Below are 23854 nucleotides of genomic sequence, written 5' to 3'. Positions count from 1 at the left end.
CCCAACCGGCAGACCGTGTGTTCACTGTTTAACTATGTTGGTTTAATGTAGGAGCATGTAGGGGTGGACCGCCTTTTTGTTTGATTCGTTTTCTCCTGTTTTTGTTAGGTAGGGAGGAAAGTAATTGTCGTTTGGTTTAGTTCTTTTGACTAGGTAAGTTTTATTTACTCCTGAGATAGGCTACCTTTTGTTTGTTGTTTTGGCCTTGGGTTCACCCCGAAGTTATAATTTGCTCCCTTCCTCTGTTTTTAAATTCACTCATTGTAAATAAATCACTGTCACAAAGTGTTAATTGTGTGACGTGCTGCTTGGGGTTGGACGGGGATGGATCACCCTTTATGTTGTGGTCTAGCCGCACCTAGATGGGCTATAACAGTAGTTTGATGCAGTGTGAAATGAGAGCTTGATCTTCCATCATGAGGACTTTGTCACACTGCCCTGTATTGCTCTACTCTTATCTGAGTAAGAGGTCCTTGATAATCAGCATTGGTAAATACTCTTAAAATGGCCTGGTGTACCTCAAGGTTCCGTTCTGGTTCCCATTGTTTTTTTTATTGTATTTGCTATCACAGGACATGAAGCTTCTCAATACTTGGGACCACGTCTTTGCACCTTGGCATCATGTTTAAAACTCAGCTAAACAACTTCTGTGTTATTTTTTATTCTTTGCTTAAATTTGACTCATCTGTGTGACCATAAACATGCCAGCTTTTTAAAATTAAGATTTCTATGAATAAATGTCAGAAGCATAAGTCTGCCTCTTGCTTAGATCCATTGAACAATAACTTTAATTAATGTCTCCTTCCTGACTGACTTGTACACAGTTAGTTGCAAATCCTAAACTCTGGAACTGCCTCCCTCTCCCAATAAGGTCGTCAACTTCTACTAACAGTATTCAAATACCAGTACTTACCGTACTATTAGTAAAGAGCCAGTTAGTTACTAGAAGCTAGTGGTTATAGCGATTAAGCTAAAAATGTTAGCTTGCCAGTATGGACGTTTTTTACCTGATACACATACTCTGAAAAAGGAAAAGGCCTAAAATGAAGATAAATAAATTCACAAAAGTAAATAAGATCAACTCTTTTCAGTCTTGGTAACCCTTTTGTGACATGATGGTCAACATAAGATTAATAGCTGCATGTACAGAGTCACCAGTTAAATCTAATAAAAACTGCTGTACAGGTAAGTTGGCATTGAAAAAAAAGTTAAAATTTTAAAAGTTTTAAAAGCTTTTTTTCCCCCCTCCTCCATAAGTCAATAAGTTATACTTTTTCCAGCCTGTTTGCAGTTATGGAATTCACCCATATATTTTAATTAAACTATTTGAGTGTCATTTGTTTTTCTGGTAAGATTCACTGAAAGGAGTTAACGAAAAATATTATAGAAGTGTTTTTGTCATATTCAAAACAATTCTTTTGTATTCTTTTGATTTGCTTAAAATGACCTAAATTCTTCTAAATCTGAATGGTTTTTGGTAGAAGTTTGAAGTTGCTGAAGTGCTGAAGTTTAAGTTTCAGAAGGCAATAAAAGCTTTTCTTTGTCTGATGTCAAAGGATTTGTGAAATGTCCTCAGGCTGAATGTATTAAACTTAGTGACAAAAACAAGCAAAACCGACACTCTGTCAGTGTGACCTGTGAAATATTAATATGCTGACCTAATCTCACCCCTCTCTATTCACTCACTTGTTACGTGTTGCTTAGCAACTATGCTTTACAGCTACAGCATCACATTAAGTTTATATTTCCAGATGAAAAAAAAATGGATTTAGCCTTTATTGTTCATCATTGTAGTAGTTTAACACTTGAACATTCATTATTTAAATGGCATGAAACAAAAATTTCATGTGTAAGAACTGTAATTTCATAATAAGGTCTAATCCTCGTAATACATATTTTGTGATTGGTCATTGAGATTTATTTCACTTTCTGCAGCAAATCAAGTCAGTGATAAGACAAACATTTAATTATATTCCAAAATATGCATATTTAATTATATTTATATTACAATACCTCTTGTGACACCCTGCAAAGGACGCCCTCTTTTCCTCGGCAGTCATTGGCTCTTTCACCGCGCTGTCGTGCCGGCTGTGCCTCGTGTCACGGTGGCTATAACCGTGGCTTCCAGTCTCGGAGAGCGAGAATTCTCCGTAGCCTTTCCTCCGGGCCTTCTGACGCAGTTTGTTCCTGTAGTGCTCAATGTCGGACTTCTGTTTAAGCCCACTATGGTTAGCCTGCAAATTCAAGTAATCAAATTATTATTATTTTATATATATATATATATATACATATATATATACATATATATATACATATACATATACACACACACACACACACACACACACACAATTGTTATTTTTACTGTTTTGGCCTCTTTTTAGTACTCAGATCCAGATATTCAGACTATGAAACACACTCTAATCATGGGGTTTTCTAGTCTTATGTTAATAGACTGAGGGTGGATTTATCATGAGCCTGTGTGTTGCTGTTTGAGCTGCAGCAAGGTGCAGACAGGTTGAGGCAGAATAAGAATGAGATGTGATGGGCTGACTGAGAGATTAGAGAGAGACAGAGGAATAGTGTTTGTAGCAACAACAGCTATATTCAGTAACAGTACAATTTGTCCCAGAGGAGATGTTATGTTACTACTACTATGGTGGAGGAGGGGTAGTATAACAGAATGGAAAAGCATCTTTCTGAGTTAATGCACCTAAAGAGCTTGATAAACTACTTCTTCAATACCACCCATTAATATTTGTTCAATCAATTGAGTTGATTGATATCAATTTGGATGCAGTCCAACATCATCAATCGTTTAAACAATGGGAGACGAAACGTGGTTACCAAATGCTGCACTTGTCTGTGTGACTCATGGTGTCCTACTTTTTACTCTGCCCTATTCTGTCACCACTTCCGAGTCCAGGAAAGCTTTGAAGACATGCGTGTAAATGTTTGTTTGCCAACTCACGTCCCCATTGACAACCACAGAATCTTGGCTGTGAGAAGAGGAAGAGGGATACGAGTAGGTTGGCTGGGCTGTCATGGGCTTGATAGTGATGAGACGCAGAGAGCCTGTATGGTCTTCATAGGGATCTGGAAAGACAAGAAAGCACACAACTTGGTAATAAGCAAGAGTACCAGTTCTCAAGGTAGAATAAATCAAAAATCAGTATTAACAGATGGATACAGAGGTTTACTAATGGAGCTACTTTTCATTTCTCGCATACTGTAAGCTTTATATTAAGCTTGGGTGGACTATTTTTGAACCAATGAATGATATGCCTGTTTTTTGCCTTACATCCACTTGCAATCTTATAGTTTACTGTGACGTACAGACCAAGGAAGAAGTTTGTGTTTCAGGTTTGGTGAGGGAAATTTCTGTATTTATTACTCTGTCATGTAGCACTAATAAGCTGGTGTGTGTGTCTACATTGCACCCACAGAGTTTTTGAACTTACTAATGAAGCAAGCTATTGTTAGCTAACACATTAGCACTCTAGGATTTAATTTGTATGATTTTGCTTGTGCTATGTTGGGTTTTTTTGGAGCCATAAGATGAATTTGATCAGTAATGGGTTATCAGCTTTTCAATTTCCTACCTTCCGTTGTCTCATTGCTCACATGTACTTTCCTCCACTGTTTTCCACTCCAAAATAATTGCTTTTATCCTCTAATGTGAGATTTACTTGTTGTCATGGAAACTACAACTTTAATAAACACTAAATCCAATAAGAATTGAGTTTTGTCTCATGAAAAACATCCGCTGTATGTGACTGGTCCTCTGCTTCGCACAGTAACACAATCTCAGTATTTATGAGACTGTATGTTACAGCAGCGAGCAGCAGATGGATAGTGCTATGTTGCTTCACAGTGACTCACTGACTGACTGACATCATATGGCAGACTGCTTCTTTGTAGGGCTACGACAGTATGCCATTAACTCTGCTCCAAACCCACAATGTTACATTCGTCCAGGCACCAGCTTCGTCTGCTCTCATTTGCTGGTGAAACTGTTCAGCCTATCAGAGTGTGACAGCTCAGGTCAGGACAGGTGGCATCACAAGCAGCAGAGGGCTGTGAACCTGAATGGACACAGGTAACAATGTGTTGTAGCTAACGTGAACCCTGAACCATTTCACAGCAAGTGGCAAACACTGTACTGGTGTTTGAATTGAACATGTACATGGTTTCTGCCACAAAGGTTGTTACATCTGGTGAGTGCCACGGAGAGTGTGTGTGTGTGCATGTTTAGACATCTTTGTGAGGACCAAAAATTGGCATGCTATAGTTTTGGGAACCAACAGTCACTTATGTGGACAAAATGCCCGTCCCCAAGTTTGTAGGCATTTTTGAGGCTCAAAATGTGGTTTTAGTGTCAGGGTTACAATTAGGTTATGGTTAGGCTGAGGGTTAGGATTAGGCATTCATATTTGATGGTTAGGGTTAAGGTAAGTGGCTAGGGAAGGCATTATATCAATGAGATATCCTCACTAAGACATGAAAACGAGTGTGTGTGTGTATGTGTGGCTGTGGATGGTTGGCTGGTTGGCTGGTTGGCTGCATATGTGCACTCCTGCACTCAGGGAAGACAGAGGCCAAAACGAGGGTGAAATTCAACAAAGGCTATTTTATATTATTTTATTTTACAATAACTTATCTTGCCTAAGTTTCACTATGAAGAAAAAGTAGCAACTGAATCATATTTATTTTCATACAGCACTGACTGGTTTGGTCTACATAAATGGGAACATTACAAACATTACAAATATAACGTTTGTAGGCTTTGCTTTTTAATTTTTTCCTTATTAGGAAAAATTTCTACTTTCCTGTTGTGTCTGTTCCTTCATTTAATTTAGCGGCAGCATGATGGCTGTGTTGTTGTTTTGCTTCCTCACAGCTACACATTTCAGATCAACAAAGAAGGGTCCTTCTTCTCTTCTTCTTTTGTGGTTAAATACATTTTAAAACATGTGGCTTCATTGACTGAATGTAGAAACTACATGTTGCATAATTTGAATAAACTACATTTTAGAGCCCCCGTTACTCAGTGTGTCTTCTGGTAAACAGTATGAGTCAGTCAACAATCTGCTGGTACTTTTGCTGTTTACTCCTTTATGTTTGCAGCAATATTGGTTACTATTATGGAGATGATTTAACAGATGAACAATAAAGTTAGTATATCCATAGACTACATATAAAACCACCATCATGTTATCCATTAGTTTTGGGATTTGAACCCTGAACATCTGAGGAACATTAAAACGTTCATTTAGCTATACTAAGGTCAGTGTTAGATGTAGTCTGTTTCTCTTGAACAGTTGCTCTAAAATCATTCTAAAATGTAAAAAACTACAACACTGTTTTTAGTCTCTTGTTGTGGAAGTTTAGCGTGCGAAATAAAAGAAGTCCCACTGTCTTTTGAGTGGTTTACTCTTGTAAGAAGGAATTTAGTCAGCACAAGGCACTGATGGCACTGCCCTGAAGGATTCACCGGAACAATGGAACCAGGCCGTACTTATATGGAAAGCTGTATCTTCATATATAAGAAACTAATCTTCTACATGTCTCACATCTGACAGATTCATTTTGGCTCACACTTCTTTACAACATTGCTTCAGTTTATTGAAGTTTGCATGTATTTGTTCATCACAGCTCTCTTGACTGAAACACTGGAACACCTCAATTGTTTTCTTTTTTGGCCATTCTGTTGCAGATTTGCTGCTGCTGTACTTGGGGTCATTGTTTTGTTACGCGACGCAATCTGGACTAAGCTTTATCTTGAGTATACAGAGGAGTTCACAGTGGACTCAACTACACCTCAACAGGCCCAAATCATCACCCCTCCACCACTGTGCTCAACAGTAGCTATGAGGCATTTGTGCTGGAATGCTGTTATGTTTCTCAAACTGTGGCACTGTGCATTATGGCCAAACATCTCCACTTTGTATCCCATCTGTACAAAGGACATTGCTCCAGAAGTCTTGTGGTTTGTTCAAAATCAACTTTGCAATTCTAAGCTGTGTTGTTCTGTTGAGAAAGAAGATGCTTTTCCTGATAATGCTTCGAAACGAGCCACACTTGTTCAGTCTTTTTCTAGTTTTTTTGCAAGGAACTTTAACTTTTAACATGCTAACTGAGGTCTGTGGAGTCTGAGATGTAGTTCTTGAGTGTTTGCATTTTCATTTCACTTTCGCTGACTCTCGCAAGTAAAATTACGGGTGTAGTACAAAATTCTCTTTAGCCAATGCTTTGACACCTGTAAAACTTCCTGAAGATGTGTGACCCACTGCAGCAAGCAGGTGTTTTTATCATTTCTGTAGCATACCGGCATTATTCTCTCCCTTTTTTTCTGAAAACTCTATTCCTGTCCATCTCCAGCTCTCTGCAATCTCTAGTGAGAAAATGAAACAATTACTCATCTTCTTGTCTCTTCTGGGTAAGCATTCATTCGCTCGCATAAACACTATTAATCACTTAAATTGCTGTGAACATTAGTTTGCTGATGCAAAAGAGATCTGAAAATCACAGTGTCCCAGAATGCCACTGAACAGCAGCAACGTGGCAGTGTTACCAGTGATCAGAGCAATGTTTAGGCAATCAATTCTGAAACTGCAGAGCTGGAAAAAAAACTGGGCTGATAATCTGTTGAACAGTTCAAAGATGCAGTGCATTCACTGCCACTACTGATTACAGGTGATGTAGATCAAAAGGCACAGTCTATTATCTCATGTCTGACAAAATGTTTGTTTTTAATCCTGTGATGTCTGCTAATTTAACGCTAGTGAGGAATCTGTGCAGACAGCGAATAATGTTATCATTTTATCACATTCTGCAAACTATGTAATTTATATAATATTTTATAAATATGTTTTAGGTTTACAGGTTGCCAAATATTGCAAGGGCTGACAAAAGCATTCATGCTTGCATCTTTGGACCTCTAAATTAGCTTAGCAGGTTCAACCCACAGACTGTATATAAAAGATGGACTGACCACCAAATTGGCAACCATTAGTTATGAAATCTGTATGTGGCGGGGCGTGGTCTGCAATGCCGCTGCAGGAGCGATGGACGCACCTGCAAGGCATCTGCAATCATGCCTCGTTGGCTTGAAAATCTGCACTGGGTCCTGAGGGTCGTGTTGTTGTTGTTGTTGACGCAGTCGGGCTTTGAGCTGGAAAGTTGCAGCCGACTGAGTGTGTTTGCAGCAGCTTAGTAAAAAGATGCGGAAAAGCATGTTCATGGAAACATCATCAAGTCTGCCGTGCAATGTTTACACTGCATTTGGAAACTTCAACATTTGCCTTGCTTGTCCCATGTTGAAGTTTTTGGACCATAAGTGAAACTAGTTGGATGGACGGGTGAAGTCCTAAACCATACAAGGCTATTTAGCTTCATCAAGATGCATCCATTAGCAATATGCTACAGCACATATATATTTATTAATTAATAGTAAGTAGCAGACTACTAAAATAGATAATTCCATTAAAATGCTAAAAAGGGACTAAAGGGGCAAACACAGTTGAGAAGTCCATTGCAGTGGAGTGGTCCAAATTACCAGAAGTGAGCCTATCTATGGAAAACTACAACATTTTTTATTGTCACAACCTGCTAACATGCTTTTTTAAGCTTTATTAGGAGAACTGTCATTTACTTCAGCAGCGGAGATTGTCATATGGCTGTAAACAAGAACCTTCTTCTTTAAAATGACACAGTACCTGCCAGCTACTTTGTTGAATTAATGATGGAGAACATTTCAAAAGGCTCAAAGATGATGCAGTAGAAAACAGACATTGTCTTTTTTCATTTCACATGTTCTGTTTAAACTTGGCACCACCATTACTCATAACAGGAGTTCACTTGAAGTTGCGCCATCATGCTAGAACCAGCTATTGTAGCCTCAGGCAATGACGAGAAGACCACAGAAGGTGGTAAGCTCATTTTTTTTATGAAGCCTCAGTTTTTGTCATTTCTAGATTTGACTTGAGTCCTAACTGACACTGACTCAAGAGTCTGGATAGATTTAGCCAAAGAGTGATTATAAAGAAAAATTTTAGTAGCTTCCTGGTCCGAAAAGGGGAAGGGGAAGTGAAATAGCTATTGGAGGACATCGTAGTGGCTGGATTCATTTTTCATAGATGTACCCAAATGTAAATGTGTGTATATGACAGATTTAGCACAGCTCCCACAGATTAACATGGGCTTTGTGTATAGTTTTGCTCACATATACCATGCTTACTCCCAACACAAGCACACCTATGCTAATTTTGTTTTGTGTTGTTTTGCTTTTATATCAACTTTAAAGTTGCTTAATTTTTTTCTTGAATTCAATTCAGTTCAATTCAATTTTTCTTATGAAGCACCAAACCACAACAACAGTTGCCTCAAGCTGCTTAAAGTGAACTTAATAATGTGAAGTACGTGTTTGTCATCATCATGGACCAGTCTCCTCTTTTTATGACCTTTTTTAACAAATGCTTTTAAATTAATAATGCATTCTTCATAATTAGTCATCAACCGTCTGTCTAATTGATGTAGTAGTGTGAAAAATATCAGAATCGGCATAAAAAGGTAGAAAACAACATGGAAATAAAGATGTCCTTATAACCAAGAAGTGTCGATAAAACATCAATAAACTAAGCTACAGCATGTCATCGCAGATTTTAGACTACATCAGGTCCCTTCTTTAACAAAAAAAAAAAGAAATGTGACTCTTGATTACAAGTAACCTTCTCATTTTAATAGTAATTCAATTATAACTTGGCATTTAAGTAGTCATACCCTTTGTGTGTGTGTGTGTTTTTAATATTGCACTCTGTGTGAGTGCAATATCTAAAAGCTCATTTAAAATGATGGAGAGGACAGGCATCAAGGATTAACAAGTAACTTTCCTACAGCATAGAACATATGCAGTGGGTTGTATGGATTTGAATAACACCTAAGGTGACACTACGCTGTCAGAACTGTTTCCTCCCACTTCCTTGTCTTTCTCTGTGGTTCTGCTCCAAAGTAAGTTGATGCAACGCTTAAGGAATATGTACTCGCTTTTATCTCCATGCAGCATTTGGAATGAGGTAAGCCGATTGAAAACAGCCTAAATAGCAACACGTGAATGCTTCATGTGTCTTCTAACTGATCTAATATCCCAGTTTGCATATGAGCGGACGTGTGACAATATCTGATGAGTACATGTGTCGTCCCTGATAGTTACATGATGCTGTAGCAGGCTGACTCATTGTAAGCATGAGTGTGTTTGCGCTTCATTAGCTCACAATAATTATCCTTGGGTAAAAACATCATAGCATGAGTGTGTGTGTGGAGGGGCGGGGGGTGGTCAGTTTTTTGGTGATCTGCACTTGTTTATTAGCAATGAAAGACTTTCTGATGGGCACAAACATAAGGAGAGGCAGATTTTTTTCCATCTATCCATCCATCTGTCTTTGTATGTGTCCTTCTCCTAATACCTTCCCTTCTTCCTCCTTCACTGGAATCATCTCATTCTTTGTCTACCTTCTTAACCCCCTCCCTCCTCATCTCTCTTTCCTTCCTCCTCCTCACCGTTGGCGCCCCTCTTGTGTAGCTCCTCTTTGCCGTTCTTGCTGCTGCTGCCAGTCGCAGTCCTCCGGGCCGAGGAGCTCTTGCTGGTGTTCAGCTTCCCGGAGCCGTTACTCGACACCGAGCCATCCTCATCACTTGGCAACCTCCTGTAGTAGCCATGGCAACAGAAAGGAGGCGAAGGGAGAGAGGAAAAGGGAGGGGCGAAGAGGTTTGTGAGTGTGTACACAAACAGGGCATCATCTCACAGTTATTACTGCCAACACACTATTTAAAAAAATGTTAATGGCTCATTACAAAAAAGAAAAAAACCCAAAAGTGCTTTACAAGCCAAAAACATGTGGTGTGGTGTTTGTATGTGAGTGTGCGCATTTTATGACAATCGTGTAGGTAAACCAGCAGATTTGGAAGTTTATATGCAATTTAATTTGTCCTGGAAATGCCAAAAAAAGAGAGAAAAAAGGTAAAAGCTTGGCTGTAAGGACTGTATAGTCTACGGGAACTGAAGGTGAACAAACTTTGTAAAATCTAAGCTACTTTTCAAGTGGCATTGTTTAACTATAAGTGACATCATTAGTCACAAAGACAGAGATGTCTAAAACATTAAAATCTGCAGCAGCAACTTGATCTGAAAGGTGAAGATTAGCATTGTCACACATCGTGCTACCTGCCAATTGTCAACACCACTGACTCAACTTTTGTCTCATCTTGAGCTAATCACTTGTCATTACCAAATTATATAATTGTCAGTCATAAAAGTTTGAGTCCCCAACTTTTTCTTTGTGCTTCATATTGTCCCTCCTGACAGGGTCAAAGGGGACTGGAGCTACAGGATACTCCCTGGGCAGAACACCAGACTGTCACAGACAACCATTCACATCTACAGATAACTAAGAACTAATGAACCTAACATGCATGTCTTTGGAATGTGACACCAGGAGAAGACATGAATTCCACACAGAAAGGCTCCGGCCTGCTGGCGGATTCGAACCCACTGTGCTGCCCGGATAAGCCATTAAGTGAAAGGATGACTGATGGCATATGACATCACATCAGCAAATAAGATAACATTATAGATATACAAGCCTGATCATTTAGAGTCAAATTAATGTCATAGCATTTTTTTTAAATGATAAATGATTTATTTCTTATCTTATCTTGTGCACCTAAACTAATAACACTCCTGACTCCTGGCATTTTCATGCCAGCTTCCACACCTGATAATCAGCAGTTACAGTAGCTTGACCTATGTGATGTTAGCAGCTAACTAGACAAATTACATCACCTTTTACTGTTGTACTGTGTCATACGGTGTTTGTGCTTTTAGAGATGGTGATTAGACTTGTGCTGAATGCACCTTGTAAAAAAAAAAAACGTGAAATGAAGAAATGCAGGGCAAATGTGAAGGACAAGCAGAACAATGGCATGCTGATTTTTTGGGATAGCCTGGCTTCCGGCCAGGGACCTTGATGGAAAACAGCCCAGCATGCATATATTTCCCACTCAAAGAGTCATTTCCCTTTACTTCAGAGGAAATTATATTGATGACATTTATTTCCTGTTATAGCAGCAACCTCCAGGCTTTATCATAACCTTAAACCAAATAGTGATCTACATTATAGTGACTTGCTTTTGTCCCCAAAAGGTAACATCAAGTCAGTGTATTAAACACTTTTATGTCCTTTATGTCCAGTGTGTGTGTGTGAAAAAAACTCGTGCATAAACATGTACGAATTCAAAAATAGCACTTAGTCAGTTCAATCTATATACCGAGCACACACATACGCACACACACGTGCAGGGTACACAAACACACATGCGCACAGCCTTGAGGCATGTAAGACACAGCAGCTACACAACGTGACAGGCCGGTCTACAGGTGGTGTGAGATGCACAAATCAGCCGGAGCCGACATTACAGAACCACAGGCGAGGCTAACACTGTGAACACACACACACACACACACACACACACACACACACACACACACACAATGCAGCCAGTGCTGTGTCCGGTGACTGGCCAAGTCAAAGTAAAAGTCATGTGGAATCAGGCAAAGAGCCGCTGGGATGGAAGGAGAAATACAGTGTGTGTTCCACATAAATCTGTGAAGGCCAGAGGGAGGAGCAGCTGAATCAATAATCACACTACTGGAGACTAGCGTTCATCTCCGTGCCGCTCTTTGTGCCTCACAAACTGCAGCTCTCTGGAGGCTGAAGTGAGCAGAATAAATGCTGCCCCTGTGAACCCATCCTACAGTGTTGCCCCATGGTTAGCATGCAGACTGCGTCTTCCTCCTTCCTCACACCAGAGCATGTTCAGCGGGTAAAATAATCACCGCCGTTGTTTCTCACATTGTTTCAATTTTTTATGGTTTAAACAAAGAACCATTTTGAAATGAAGCAGAAAATGATCACATCACTCTGCTCGTGTCAAGACAATGACGCAATCACACACAAAAAGCTGACTGCAATTTAGTCACTGTTGAAGACAAACGGTTATATTACAAAGCTGCAGGAGTAAAATATATATTCTTAAAACACAAACATGTGGCACCTGTTCCACTGCTCATTAGCACAAATAACTATAATATACAGCAAACAATAATATTAAAGGAACTGTTGAATTCAAATACAAGACAAATACTATTATTTACTCTCAGACATCATACAGAGCCAAGAAAAAAAAAAACCTCTGACATGGCCTGTTTAGTATTTAACAAAAATTCTTAATTATTTTAAAAGATAGACTACCATCTATGGATGCCTATCTGTCAATCTGCTGTTTTGTGATGGGTGGGAACAACATCATCTACCCAAATCTACCCACTTGTGATACCACAACCAGTTAGGGCCGAGGGCAGCGTCAATGAATTTGAAATGCACGCACAAAATAAAAAGCCCAAACTGGAACGCAGTGCAAAGTGATTTCAATAACATGTATACTGCTTAGCAATGCAAAGTCATTTGAAAATGACAATCGTGCAACTTTTCATCTAATGCAAGTCGGAAACTTTTCCTTTATGATAAAGCACAGCACCTGGTTCTGCCTGCACACAGACCACAAAGCACAACAATAAATGCATTCTTGGTTGTTGTTTGGGTTTGAAATCCATTGCACCCCACATTGCATCGGTTCGACAGTGAGATATGTATGTACCCAGGTGGTAGAATAATGTGAATAGTGTTACCTTCTTTGAGAATGTGTGTGCCGGTTGGTAAAGCTGATTATCAAACTATGCCAGCGCTTCCAGTCCTTTACACTGTCATCACCGTCACACAGAACGGCTGCCTCTCGCTTGGCTACAGCCAGGGTTATAAATATACATGTGTTTATCATCCTCGAGAGGCAAAGCACAACTAATCCCACCTCCATTCATTTTCATCTAGCGGTGTATAAATGTGAGGCTCTGTCTTATGTGCATTTCTGCATTTGCATTAATGTGAGAGGAGGCATGATGCATCTCATTTATGACTCCCGAACTTCCTCAAGGGAAAGCTGTCGCAATTGACTGTGGGCGCGGGTGTGGGTGTCGCTCGTAGTAGAGAAATGTTTGGGGATGGAAACGTTTACAAAAAGAACAGTTTTCATATTTTGTTCTAAATCTTTTCAGTGTTTATGCATAGAACAGATTATGTCATAAGTCTAGTGAAATCTACCGGGAATAAGACCTTTTGGTACATTTTGGGAAATGTGTTTAAATGGCAGGATTCCGGCAGATGTTTGCAAATCACATTCATCGCTCATGCGTGAAAAGCAGGGACAATAACAAGGAAGATTAGAAACAAAAAAAGAGAAAATATATGGGGAAGAGACTTCATTTATTACCAAATAAAGACAAGCTGCATAAAACATGAAGATTAGCAGCAGATAGATGCAACTTTCATTTTCTAACATTATTCATTCTGATTTGAAATCACAGAAATACAATCAAACACTCAAATGTCTAATCCTCAGTAGTAGCCCAGTGGCTGTGGGGACAAATGACCATCTGTTTAGCCGTGTGTTTGGGTCATTACATGGATTTCATTAGTTTTTCACTGAGAGCAGATTGTGTCTGATCAGTTTGTCTCTTCCCATGAGCTCACATTTCCAAAATCACCATAAATCTAATACACAGTATTTCGCTCAACTTTTTAAAAAAATGTAGAAATAACATTTTACTAGAGCCAAGCTTCAGAGCTTTAATCCAAAATAGTGCCCAACTTTTCAAAACGGGCTCGTTCCGGCTTGCTTGTGATGGTTTTGGTGACGTCTTTGAGTTTTGGTTCTTGTTTTCATTGTTATTCTAGTGGTGTTGACTTTTTGTCTGCCCAGTGCTTCCCGTGTTCCTTCTGTCTCGTCTGTCTGCTTTCTGTGTGGCATGTTTACTGTGAGTCTTGTCGCCTTCATGTTAAACATGGTTTTTGTTTGTTTCCTGTTTGACTTTGATAGGTTTCTTCTGGCTGCTTTGTTTTATCTTGTGTCCTGATGTGATTTTTCTATCCGATTATTGCTGTAGCTTGCATATTCTCCAGTTTTTAATTATATTCTTTGTGTTTGTATGGTCACGTTTGTCCTCTGCTGTCATATGTTAGTCAAACAGGCATGCACTCAAAACATTTTTTAGGGTGTGGAGACCAGTCAGTGAGCTAATGGCAAATTTCTGATCTCTAATTAATAGTGTGTATTTCCAGACTGGTTGGGGAGGTATAGATATGTTGATGCAGCAAAAGCATGCTTGCAAATGCTAGCAGGTTGCTGTTGTTCCCCATAGTTTATATGGAAAACGGTGAATGTCAGAAAAAATACTCAACAAGTAGTTGTGAAAAGTGCGATCAAAACTGGCAATTTCTACCGCTTACCTTCAAAGACAAAGTTTCACCTTTTGAAATGTATTGTTTGAAGTGGTAAGATAGAACTTTTACTGTGAAGGCGCATTCTATCCGTTTCCATTTTGTGTGAACTTTTTTCATGTTTTATCTACAGCTTGAAGAGTAAAAAGGCTAAAAAGTCTGCAGCTTTCATGCAAACTACAGGCGACTGTAGCAATTTGCAAGGGATCTCACGGGGAGCTTTTTGGTGCAGAACCCAACTTGCAAATCATTTCGCTGGGCAGTGAGCTGACCTGTGAGAAGGTGTGAGGAGGTCACTAACTGGTCTCTAGGCCTGTGTGACTGAGGCCTTATGCTTTTGTAATGTTTCTTCCATGTTCTTTTACAGACGTGGATCATAGTGACAGGCTTCAGCTGCAGTTTCTGAGACAAACTTTTTAATCAACAGTGAACTTCCTCCTGATTTCACTGGGTACAGATGCATTTTTTTTTTTACTTTATTGCTCCCCAACTTTTGAAATCAGTCTATGATTCATGCCACATGCCGAAACATGATCCAAATCTTTCAAACCTGACACTACGCTTTAAGCAATACACCCCCCAGTGTGTAGAAGACTGGAGGAAATGCGCTTAAGCTTGCACGGATTCTATTTTTTTAATATTAGTAGTATTTTTGGAGACATTTAGTTGCAGATAATTATCTGTGAACGACCTAATGAACCCACATTAGTGCAGCAGGAAGCCATCGGACTCATGTCATCAGCGTATTTAAAAATATGAGAAGAGACGTGACATTCATTAGTGTAGAGTTTGTATAAAATCCAGTACTGGCCATTTTTGCTAATGAGAGGACACGGTCTCTCTGCTCACTAAAACGACAATGAAATTATTCATCCAAAAAATGTTATTTAAATGTTACTTAAACAGATGACTTTGGGTTTGTACTCTCTCCAGTGTAGACACCAATCCCAACACAAAAAGAGCCTCAGTAACTATAAAAAAATTAAAATTGTTCGCCTCTGCTGCGAAGCCATCTCTGATATCTATAAAGAAATGTATATGATATTCGTATGTTTCAGTGAGACTAGCTGTGCGTAAGACACCTCCACCCCCACCACCTGTACGGTTGGCGATCCGATCCCAGGCTGGAAACAGTCCCAAAGTATCCTTGGGAATACACTGAACCCCAGATTGCTCCTAGTGTGTGCATCATGTGAATGTTAGATAGAAAAACTGTAGAAAAAAGTGCGTTTATGAATGTCTGTGTCGATAGATAGTTTTGGTTTTTTTTACTAATGAAATATCTGAAGGAATTATGAATTCATACCACCACTCAGTACTTGTAGGAAACTTAATTATCTTTGCGCCTCAAACAAACACAGTGGTGAAATCTCAGGCAGCAGATTCCCCTTTGATGCCATGAGCTTGACGGCAAACTGATAACCAGACAAATCAAAGACAAATGAAAACTTTCTAGTTTTCAGACTCAGTAACATGTAGAAACTCCTAAAAATCATCATAAAACACTGATTTGTGTAACAAGTTATAACTATGCACAACATTTTAAATTTGAAGATAATCAAAAATCTCTTTGAAACACATTTGAGCTTTGAAAAAAAATACTAAGATGAAGCCTGTTTGTTTTTTTGACTCAGCAGGGATGATTTTAAATACGAGAAGCTGAGAATATTTTATATTGAAAGCCATATGGAATCCTAGAGTGCCTTATTGGGTTATATTGCATTATATGTTCACATTTCCCCATAAACTGACATAGAAAAGGTACAAAATGGTGCGTAACATTTGACAAGAATGCAGGAAATGAAACGTCTGATGCTTGAAATAATCAGGGGGAGGGGTGTCTGGCCCTCCACCTTTCCTAAACACATGTTATGTATATTCTTACATATAAAGTATAATGAGAGAGATATTGATTTTGTGGATTATCTGTATTTTTTATTTTAAACTCGTTTATTAATTTCTGACTTTGAGACACACCGGTGTGTCTACTGGCCAATTAGTTTTTTCACAGGTCCAGCAGCCCCATAATGAGTCATTTAAACAGGTAATGCTCGTCGTTGCCAGTGATACCCCGTCCCACGCTGTTTACAGTAGATCTTGCTCATCAGTAGATGAAAGGCACAGTCGTTTAAATGTATTTCCTGTTAATTTACACAAATCTTTTGTGTCACATCATGTGTCAGATAGGTGTTAAGCTGTTAACAGTTGAAAATTACTGGAGCAATTATTTATTCACACTTAAATGGGATCATCTGTATTTGTATAGCAACACACCTAACACCACTATTAGACTCAGCGCTCTCAACTTCAGCCTAGTACATCACTCCATCCGTTGTTTTGGCTGCAAACAGAAGCAGCTTCCCTTCTTTTGTCTACAAACAGCCTTTCGTTAACATTGGACTTATCTTAAAATCATGTCAATCTGTCAGACTGTGCACTGCTTACTCTGGGCTTCTCTCTGGCTTAACTGTGATGCACAAACAAGCACTGATGTCTGGACTTGCTGAAAAGCTCTGGTTTTGTCACCGCCTTGTTCACTGACTGAAACAGATGCTCGAGAACTTTGTTCTTCCCCTTCACAAGACTTCCAGCTGGGAACAGCATGTCGGATCAGCTCGCTATCTCAGCACTGTACCTGTGTTCAATCACAGCGTATAGTGATGTATGAACAAGGGAGAGCTTTCCTTTACATCCACATCTATAATGAATTATGCACAATGATGGCAGCAGTGTGACATAAGACACCTCCTCTACTGGGTTTTGGTCCGTGAAAGGGTCAGACTACGCTTTTGTGTTAACGACATGCTTTGCTTAAACACCCAAAAGCAAACCGTCAAGCTCAAATTTCTCTGAGCCAACTGCTGCTATTGTTGGACATAAAACAATGTTTTAAAACAGACACTACAGCTGAGGGTGTGTTACCCTCTCTGCATCACAGCTGATCGAGCCTAATTCATACCTAGTAGATGCATATCAGCTGAATGGGTAACACAATATTATGTGACAAAAATTGTATTCTTAAAACTTCTTTATGTAAATTTGAGTCAACAGGACTTTTGAAGTTTCATGTGTGTTTATGTTTTCCAGATTCTTCTGTGGGGACGAGTCGCCCTGGCAACCAGCCAGCAGACATTTAAACCCAAACCATGATCAATACCTAACCCTAATCAAATCAATTTTATTGTCTAAACCTCACCAAATATGTTTTTTAAATTAATAATATATCAAAAATAACACAAATGAAGTCTGTGAGGTCTATTTGGGTGAACATTTTTCATTTAATACTTGAGATTTTGCCATTAGAACTTGAGTTCAGTCCACATAAAAAAAACAATGATATATAATTAATGTTTTATCCAAATTGTAGCATATGTCTGTGCATGTCTCTGTTTCGGTTTGGTAGGTAACACCTGACTAAATGATCACACCAAAATAAAGATTTTTGTGCTACTTGTCTTCATGATTTAAAAAAAAACAAACTAAAAAAACAGATGCAATGATAAAGCACAATAATGCTAACATCCAAATCATTTATATAAGGTCAGTTTTCCCAGTACATTAAAGCAGATGAGTCAGTAACTTTCTTACCCTCCTTTGTGTATGTCAGCAGACGGAGGCCTCTTATTGGCAGTCCCATCCTGGTGCACCTTCTTATCCAGTGACAGCGACAATGGAGCGTCTCGCACAGGCAGCCCCAAAACCAGCGTCTCCTTGGTAACAGAGACTGCCTCATCACCAGTTCGACCCATGTGCTTCTTGGCATAGTCGAAGCCCTGGACAGGCTGTTGGGGGGGAAAGGACAACACATAATGTTTGAATTTGCACAGTCAAAGCTAATCCAGCTTTTAGCACAATCCAGTCAGGAGTTTTTGGATTGATGGACCAAAAGCAACTTGAGACATGAAAACAAACATCGACTGTAGAGCACATGCAAAGACATCAAAAAAGACAATGCAACCGTTTCTGATATGCTGTACATGGCAGACGCTGATGAGAGGGAAATATTGGAAGTCAGTTTACTTTAAAACTCACAAAAAATTAACAATATATAACAATATATCAGCCACAGAATGTGCAGATCTAGCATGAATGAAAAGAGCAGTTGACACCAAAAGAATAACTGAAGAATCAAAAGTGCGAGGCAGGATTTCTTGCAGAATTGAACATCAGAGTTTTCCCATTTACATTATTGGTAAGCTAGTTTTCAGTTTAATTATATATGTTATACTGATGCATTTCAACAAGCAAACAAATAGAGCCAATAGCCAGCTGAAGCATGCATACAACTAATGTTCATGACAGTTTCAGCTGTGTGGTGGCAGATGTCTTTTCTGCCTGTTGCCATAGCAAAAACATAAATACATCTGCACTTTTTATTGTCTTTGCCTACTGTTTTGTGACATCAGTTGCCCATTGTTGCATTGTTCAGTGCACAACACCTTTTATCCTGATATAAGCACTCTGGATTGAGCGGTAATTGAAGCCATAATGTTGGGTAACACACTTACAGCAGAAGCAAAAGCTTAAAGTTTAATTTGGTGAGAAGTCACCACACTTTAGAAAAGCTCGCTGGATTTGACAGGCAATACCATACGTGCAGTTTTTATGGCATGCCACAGAAATTAAAGTTAAGGCTCCTTCTTTTACTGATAAGAGCTACTTAAGTGACACATATAGAATTTTACTTTGTAAACGTTTGCCAACTATTTGCAAATTCTAACACTTGGATAGACTTGCTGCGCATGTTCTATGTAGGGCTCTGGCTATGACAGCAAAAAATTTTAATTTTTCCTTGTTGTCGTTTGCCTTCAGTTTCTGAGCCTTGCACAGGATCCAAAAACTCCCTGTGCATGGGGTTCTAATTTTAAATTTTGAATTCCCACTCAATACTGCTGCTCCGAGAATGTAACCTTAAGCTTTGATCCATGAGTTTGGGGGGTTTTTTGGGTTGTTGTTTTTTTATAGACTGCTCATCATGTAATAAGCCCAATAGCAGTACCAGCTGGAGTTGATCTCTGTGGCACATACACACCTATCACATGCCTGGTGTAGCCATTTCCTGTGATTAAAGCAGAAGCATAATGCTGCAGCTTCAACTCTATTATTGATACAGTCTATTCACTGGGTTTGTGTGTTTCTATACTTTTTTTTATCCGTTTAAAACCTTCTGTTTCACAAGCTGGGCTACTGCAGCTTAAATGTTAAAGTGTGTTTATTATGTTTTTCCTTTTCAGATTTAACCTCTGTGTGAATAGATATGTCAGTAAACACCATGAACGCCAGCGATGGGACTGCCTTTGTTTGACTGGACTGATAGATGAAAGACTTCAACTCACTTTTCAATTCATAAAACATTTTGAGTCCGTTGTCACCCTGAGCTTTTCACGCTAGCTGCAGCACTGAACAACCTGATGTGGGTGAACAGCGCTCAGAGTTCTACCAGCTGACACGACATGGTCTCCTGAATACTAAAGAAACATTTCCAGATAGGTGTTGCTTCTATTTCAGATAAAAGTAATTGAATGGACATCCCTCCCTGAACCTTTTTTTTTTATCAGTCTCCAAACACCAGAGCTGGCATAATGAAAAGTTGAAAAATAAATAAATAAAAAAAGATTAACAGCACCTTTGAAGTGGGTTTTGGCATAAAGAGACAGAACATAAAAAGAGGCGGCAGCAAAAGCAGTCTGAAAAGCCTCCAAGGCCTGGACACAATCTTTGTATTCAAATTAAGAAAAAGCGTTTAGCGCGCAGGAGTGAAAAAAATTAAAGCGTGGGGGGGGGGAAGAAAATTTCAATTTAGGTTACACAACCACGTAAATGAAACCCAGATTGAAAAAAATAATAAAAATTGCCGCCTCTTTTCTATTTCGAGCAGCTCTAAAATGGGACGTCTAATGCATTTGATGATGCATGCTAAATTCTGAGTGCGTGTGAGGTTAGGCAATGCGTGCATCCAGCTGACAGCGTTGTTAATAATTCATCAGTCATACACACCGCTGTACCATCAGCAAGCTCCAACACACGTGGCTGCAGACGTGGATGAGTGCCGGGGAAAGTGATAGGAGCTCAGATAGAGACGGAAAGAGAGCGCTACACCGTAGGCCCTCTCACCATGCCATAAATATATATGGATTGAGTCCATCTTTACACGCATATTCTACCAACTGAATTGATGTATGTTGACAGTTGCTGACTCTTTCATGTGAAAGACCTATGGAGAGTGCAAACACTCATTTGCCTATAACCTATGAGGAGAAAAGAAAGGGCAACGTGCAAGGTAGGAGCACAAGATGTGCTGTTGCAAATATGTCCTTCCACCAGTATGCATGTGGATTATCACAGCACAGGCATAAGGTTTCATGCCACGGGTGCTGAAATGGCACTGAACTGCAGGTGATGGGTAAAGTCATGCATGGAGACAGTATGAATTCTCAGAAATGACAAAGCCGAGGGGATGTAACCTTGAAAAGCAGGCTGACATTTCACCGCTCACATTTGATTCATGATCGTTCTTTCTCTCTGTTCTTTTCACTTCCACACATCTGTCTATTCAAATTGTCTCTGCCCTTTCTTCCTTTCAGGACTTTCTCTTTTCCCATTCTCCCTGCCTTGTCATCTCGCTCCCTCATTTCCTACGTCCACTGACAGTGTGTTGACTTAACAAATGGCCGTCTTTCATCTTACGCGAGGGGCCCAGTTTAATGAAGACTTGAAGCCCGTGCTATGGGGTGATCCTCTGATCTCTCTGTCGGAGATGGATGGTGTTTTTCTCCACATCCATTTAGAACAGCACCAGAAGAAAGAAGGCGAGGAGAGAGAGGAGGACAGCAGCAAGAAGTCCGGGATTTCTTCCACTTGAGGATGTCATATGAAGTCACTCTGAGCACGACTCTGTGGCACCACCAGATTATCCTCCCTTTTTTCCCTTCAGTATCACACAGATGCTTCTCCTCTTGTCTAATTTTAACTCAGAGCAATACCCAACAGCAGCTTGATGAGGTGCAGCAGATGGATAAGATATGCTCTTTTCCCCCTGTGGCCATATTGATTTAAATTCAGCTCCAGCAGGGCTGATGGCGGAAGCACAGGCAAGAGATGCGCTTAAAAAAAATTTAAAAAAAGAGACTAGATGCATAATAAAAAAAATAAAGTAAGGCTTGATTGCACATCAACAAGGTGCTGCAGCGGTTAGATAAACTCCTTCAGGGGGCCAGTCGAGGCATGATGCAGCAAAATGCAAACTACCTTCAGTCCTTTAAATGGCAGCCACTGCATTGTGCACTCACTGAACACCTTACAAATGAAAAATGGATTTCTTCTACTTTCGCTGATTCCACCTCTATTGTACTCCACATGGAGGCCAGCTATCTGAGGCTTTCATGCGTATACAAGGCGGCACAGAGGGAGGAAAAGCCATTTTGAAGAATGTTCCGGCTGCACAGCAGAGTGATAAAGTGAGGAGGAAGCAGCAGAATCCCTCTTTAATGCTTAAACACACATGCAGACCTAATATAAGTCACACTATTGATCAGCAGCTTTAGCTTGTCCTGCACAGCGTGGGAATAGTTCACGCACACATGGGCACGCGGGCACAGTTGCACACAGGAGGTCAACTTGATGGAGTCTGCTTGGTATTCAGATGACTTAACAGAACACACACGCAAGCCAGCTTAAGACACGGACTCCGTTTACGCCTGAAATTTGTATGGGATTTATATCTGCATGTCCCGTGGAGGAAAATTAAAGATGTATACACAAGCACTAAAATTAGAATGTGTTGTAGAAAAAAATGAAATGACAACATGGGATCTTTGCCGGGTGTAAATGCGATCTGCAAGGTGTGACCACAAATCCAGCCAGTAACTTCTAATCAGCTCTTCTGCTTCTTTCTTCTTGAAAATTGAAAATTAGACATTTTCAAGCTAAATTAATCAAATTCAGCAGTCGTCTTCTAGCATTTCAGTCTTTTTACTTTATAACTGCCTTTTGTGTTTTTCTTTTTCCCCACTGTAGCTCAGCAAGACAACACTTCCTATGAGGAAACACACTGAGGGAATTTGGTGCTACAATAACTCACTCTGCAGGACTGGCTAGGCTGTTAATCTCAGTAATGCGTACCGTGCTTTATGCTCCTTTTGGACTCTAATGGGGACTATAATTTTCAAAATGAACATCTTATTGTATTCAGTAAGACTTGAAACTAGCAACTGAGATCATGAAGTCATTACAAAAGTGCTCACTGAGGTAAACAAGGAGACGTTCATACAAGTGGGGGTATTTCGTTGCAACCACAATCCTCACCCTCTCCAGGCCATTAGACAGAATGCAGGGTTAGGGCACAGGTATAACATCTGGGATGTTAGCTTTGGGTGGTGAGAAACAAATCAAAATGTATATACCAGAGAAACTAAACAGCTGACTCCTCAAAGTGCAATAAAATTATGAACAAGGCACCCGACTAATAAAATAACTGTTGAGTTAAAATATTCCACCTTGATTACATCTCATTAAAGTAAGTTATTGAAATCACAACTGTTTTTTGGAACAGTCTATATAAGCGTGTATTTTTGCTGTAAAGCTGGGCAGATTGTGGACCCTCGAGTTGCCATTTAAAGACCTTCAGTTTTTGGCAACCCGGAGGTTGCTGCTTGATTGCATAGAACAAGAACTGCACGCCATTCCCACTCTCTTTTTTATCATTTCTTCTAACATCTGGCCTTTCTTATGTAAGCAACAAAAAAAAAAGATTTAAAAAAAACACCAGCCAGTACTGAATGTAGACTGGTCAGTATACATGCCGCCATGAGAATAATTTAAAAAGACCAAAACTAACTGAAAGTCTCTAACTTTAGTTTTCAGCTCCCAAACTTAACTCCTGTTAAATATTTATCTGATTTATTGAATGCACATCTTGCTCGGGTTTGGGAGAGAGTAAATACAGTGGTTGTAGCTTCACGGCGCCACTTATAAAACCTCATATTTTGGGCCTCTTTAATATTTCATGCGCTCTCTTGTGAAACAGCCCATTAAATGTTTACAAACAGTTACGAAAGCAAACAAACCTTGAAGCTGGAAAATTTGAATGTTAATATATAATACTAAAAGAAGTGGAAAACACTCAAACCCAACACGTACATGTATTTTCCGAGGAGTCTACACATACTAGCTCCGTGTCCAACCAAAGACATCCCGCCTACCCCTGCATGCATCGTTCCCTCGGCTCGCTTTGCATCTTGAGGGATGAGGATGAGAAAGGCTGGACCAAAATAACCCTGATATGTTCCACCGCAGTAACACTAACCACACTGATGGCCTCTGCACAGTTCTTTGTCATTTAAGGCATTTTTAAGCATCTTTATCTGTTGGCTCTGTTGCTGCTCTGCTTTGAGTTCATGATCATATCATTTAGTGGAAAAACCACATATAAAAAAGGGAATGGGTTGGAGGTCTGTGTGCAGGGA

The 23854-nt window shown here is 39.6% G+C and overlaps 1 protein-coding gene across 5 annotated transcripts in view; it reads right to left on the bottom strand.

The window, feature by feature from the left end:
• The window catches only part of kiaa1549la (KIAA1549-like a), a 114127-nt gene that overhangs the window by 14577 nt on the left and 75696 nt on the right, over positions 1-23854 (bottom strand). For all 5 annotated transcript variants that reach the window (XM_086301906.1, XM_086301903.1, XM_086301902.1 and 2 more), the window contains 4 exons: positions 17979-18172; positions 9559-9704; positions 2972-3096; positions 2014-2234 (listed from right to left, as the gene is read on the bottom strand). In XM_086301906.1, the coding sequence (XP_086158032.1) occupies positions 2014-2234; positions 2972-3096; positions 9559-9704; positions 17979-18172 (686 nt within the window). The remainder of the gene's footprint in view (positions 1-2013; positions 2235-2971; positions 3097-9558; positions 9705-17978; positions 18173-23854) is intronic.

The sequence above is a fragment of the Aulonocara sp. 'chitande type north' Nkhata Bay genome, linkage group LG7 (genome assembly GCF_057382095.1).
Source record: "Aulonocara sp. 'chitande type north' Nkhata Bay isolate Kocher_YH1m ecotype deep benthic linkage group LG7, A_spYH_male_GT1.1, whole genome shotgun sequence".
Taxonomy (NCBI): Eukaryota; Metazoa; Chordata; class Actinopteri; order Cichliformes; family Cichlidae; genus Aulonocara; species Aulonocara sp. 'chitande type north' Nkhata Bay.
Note: the sequence above shows the minus strand (reverse complement) of the source record. Positions and strands in the feature narration are given on the sequence as shown.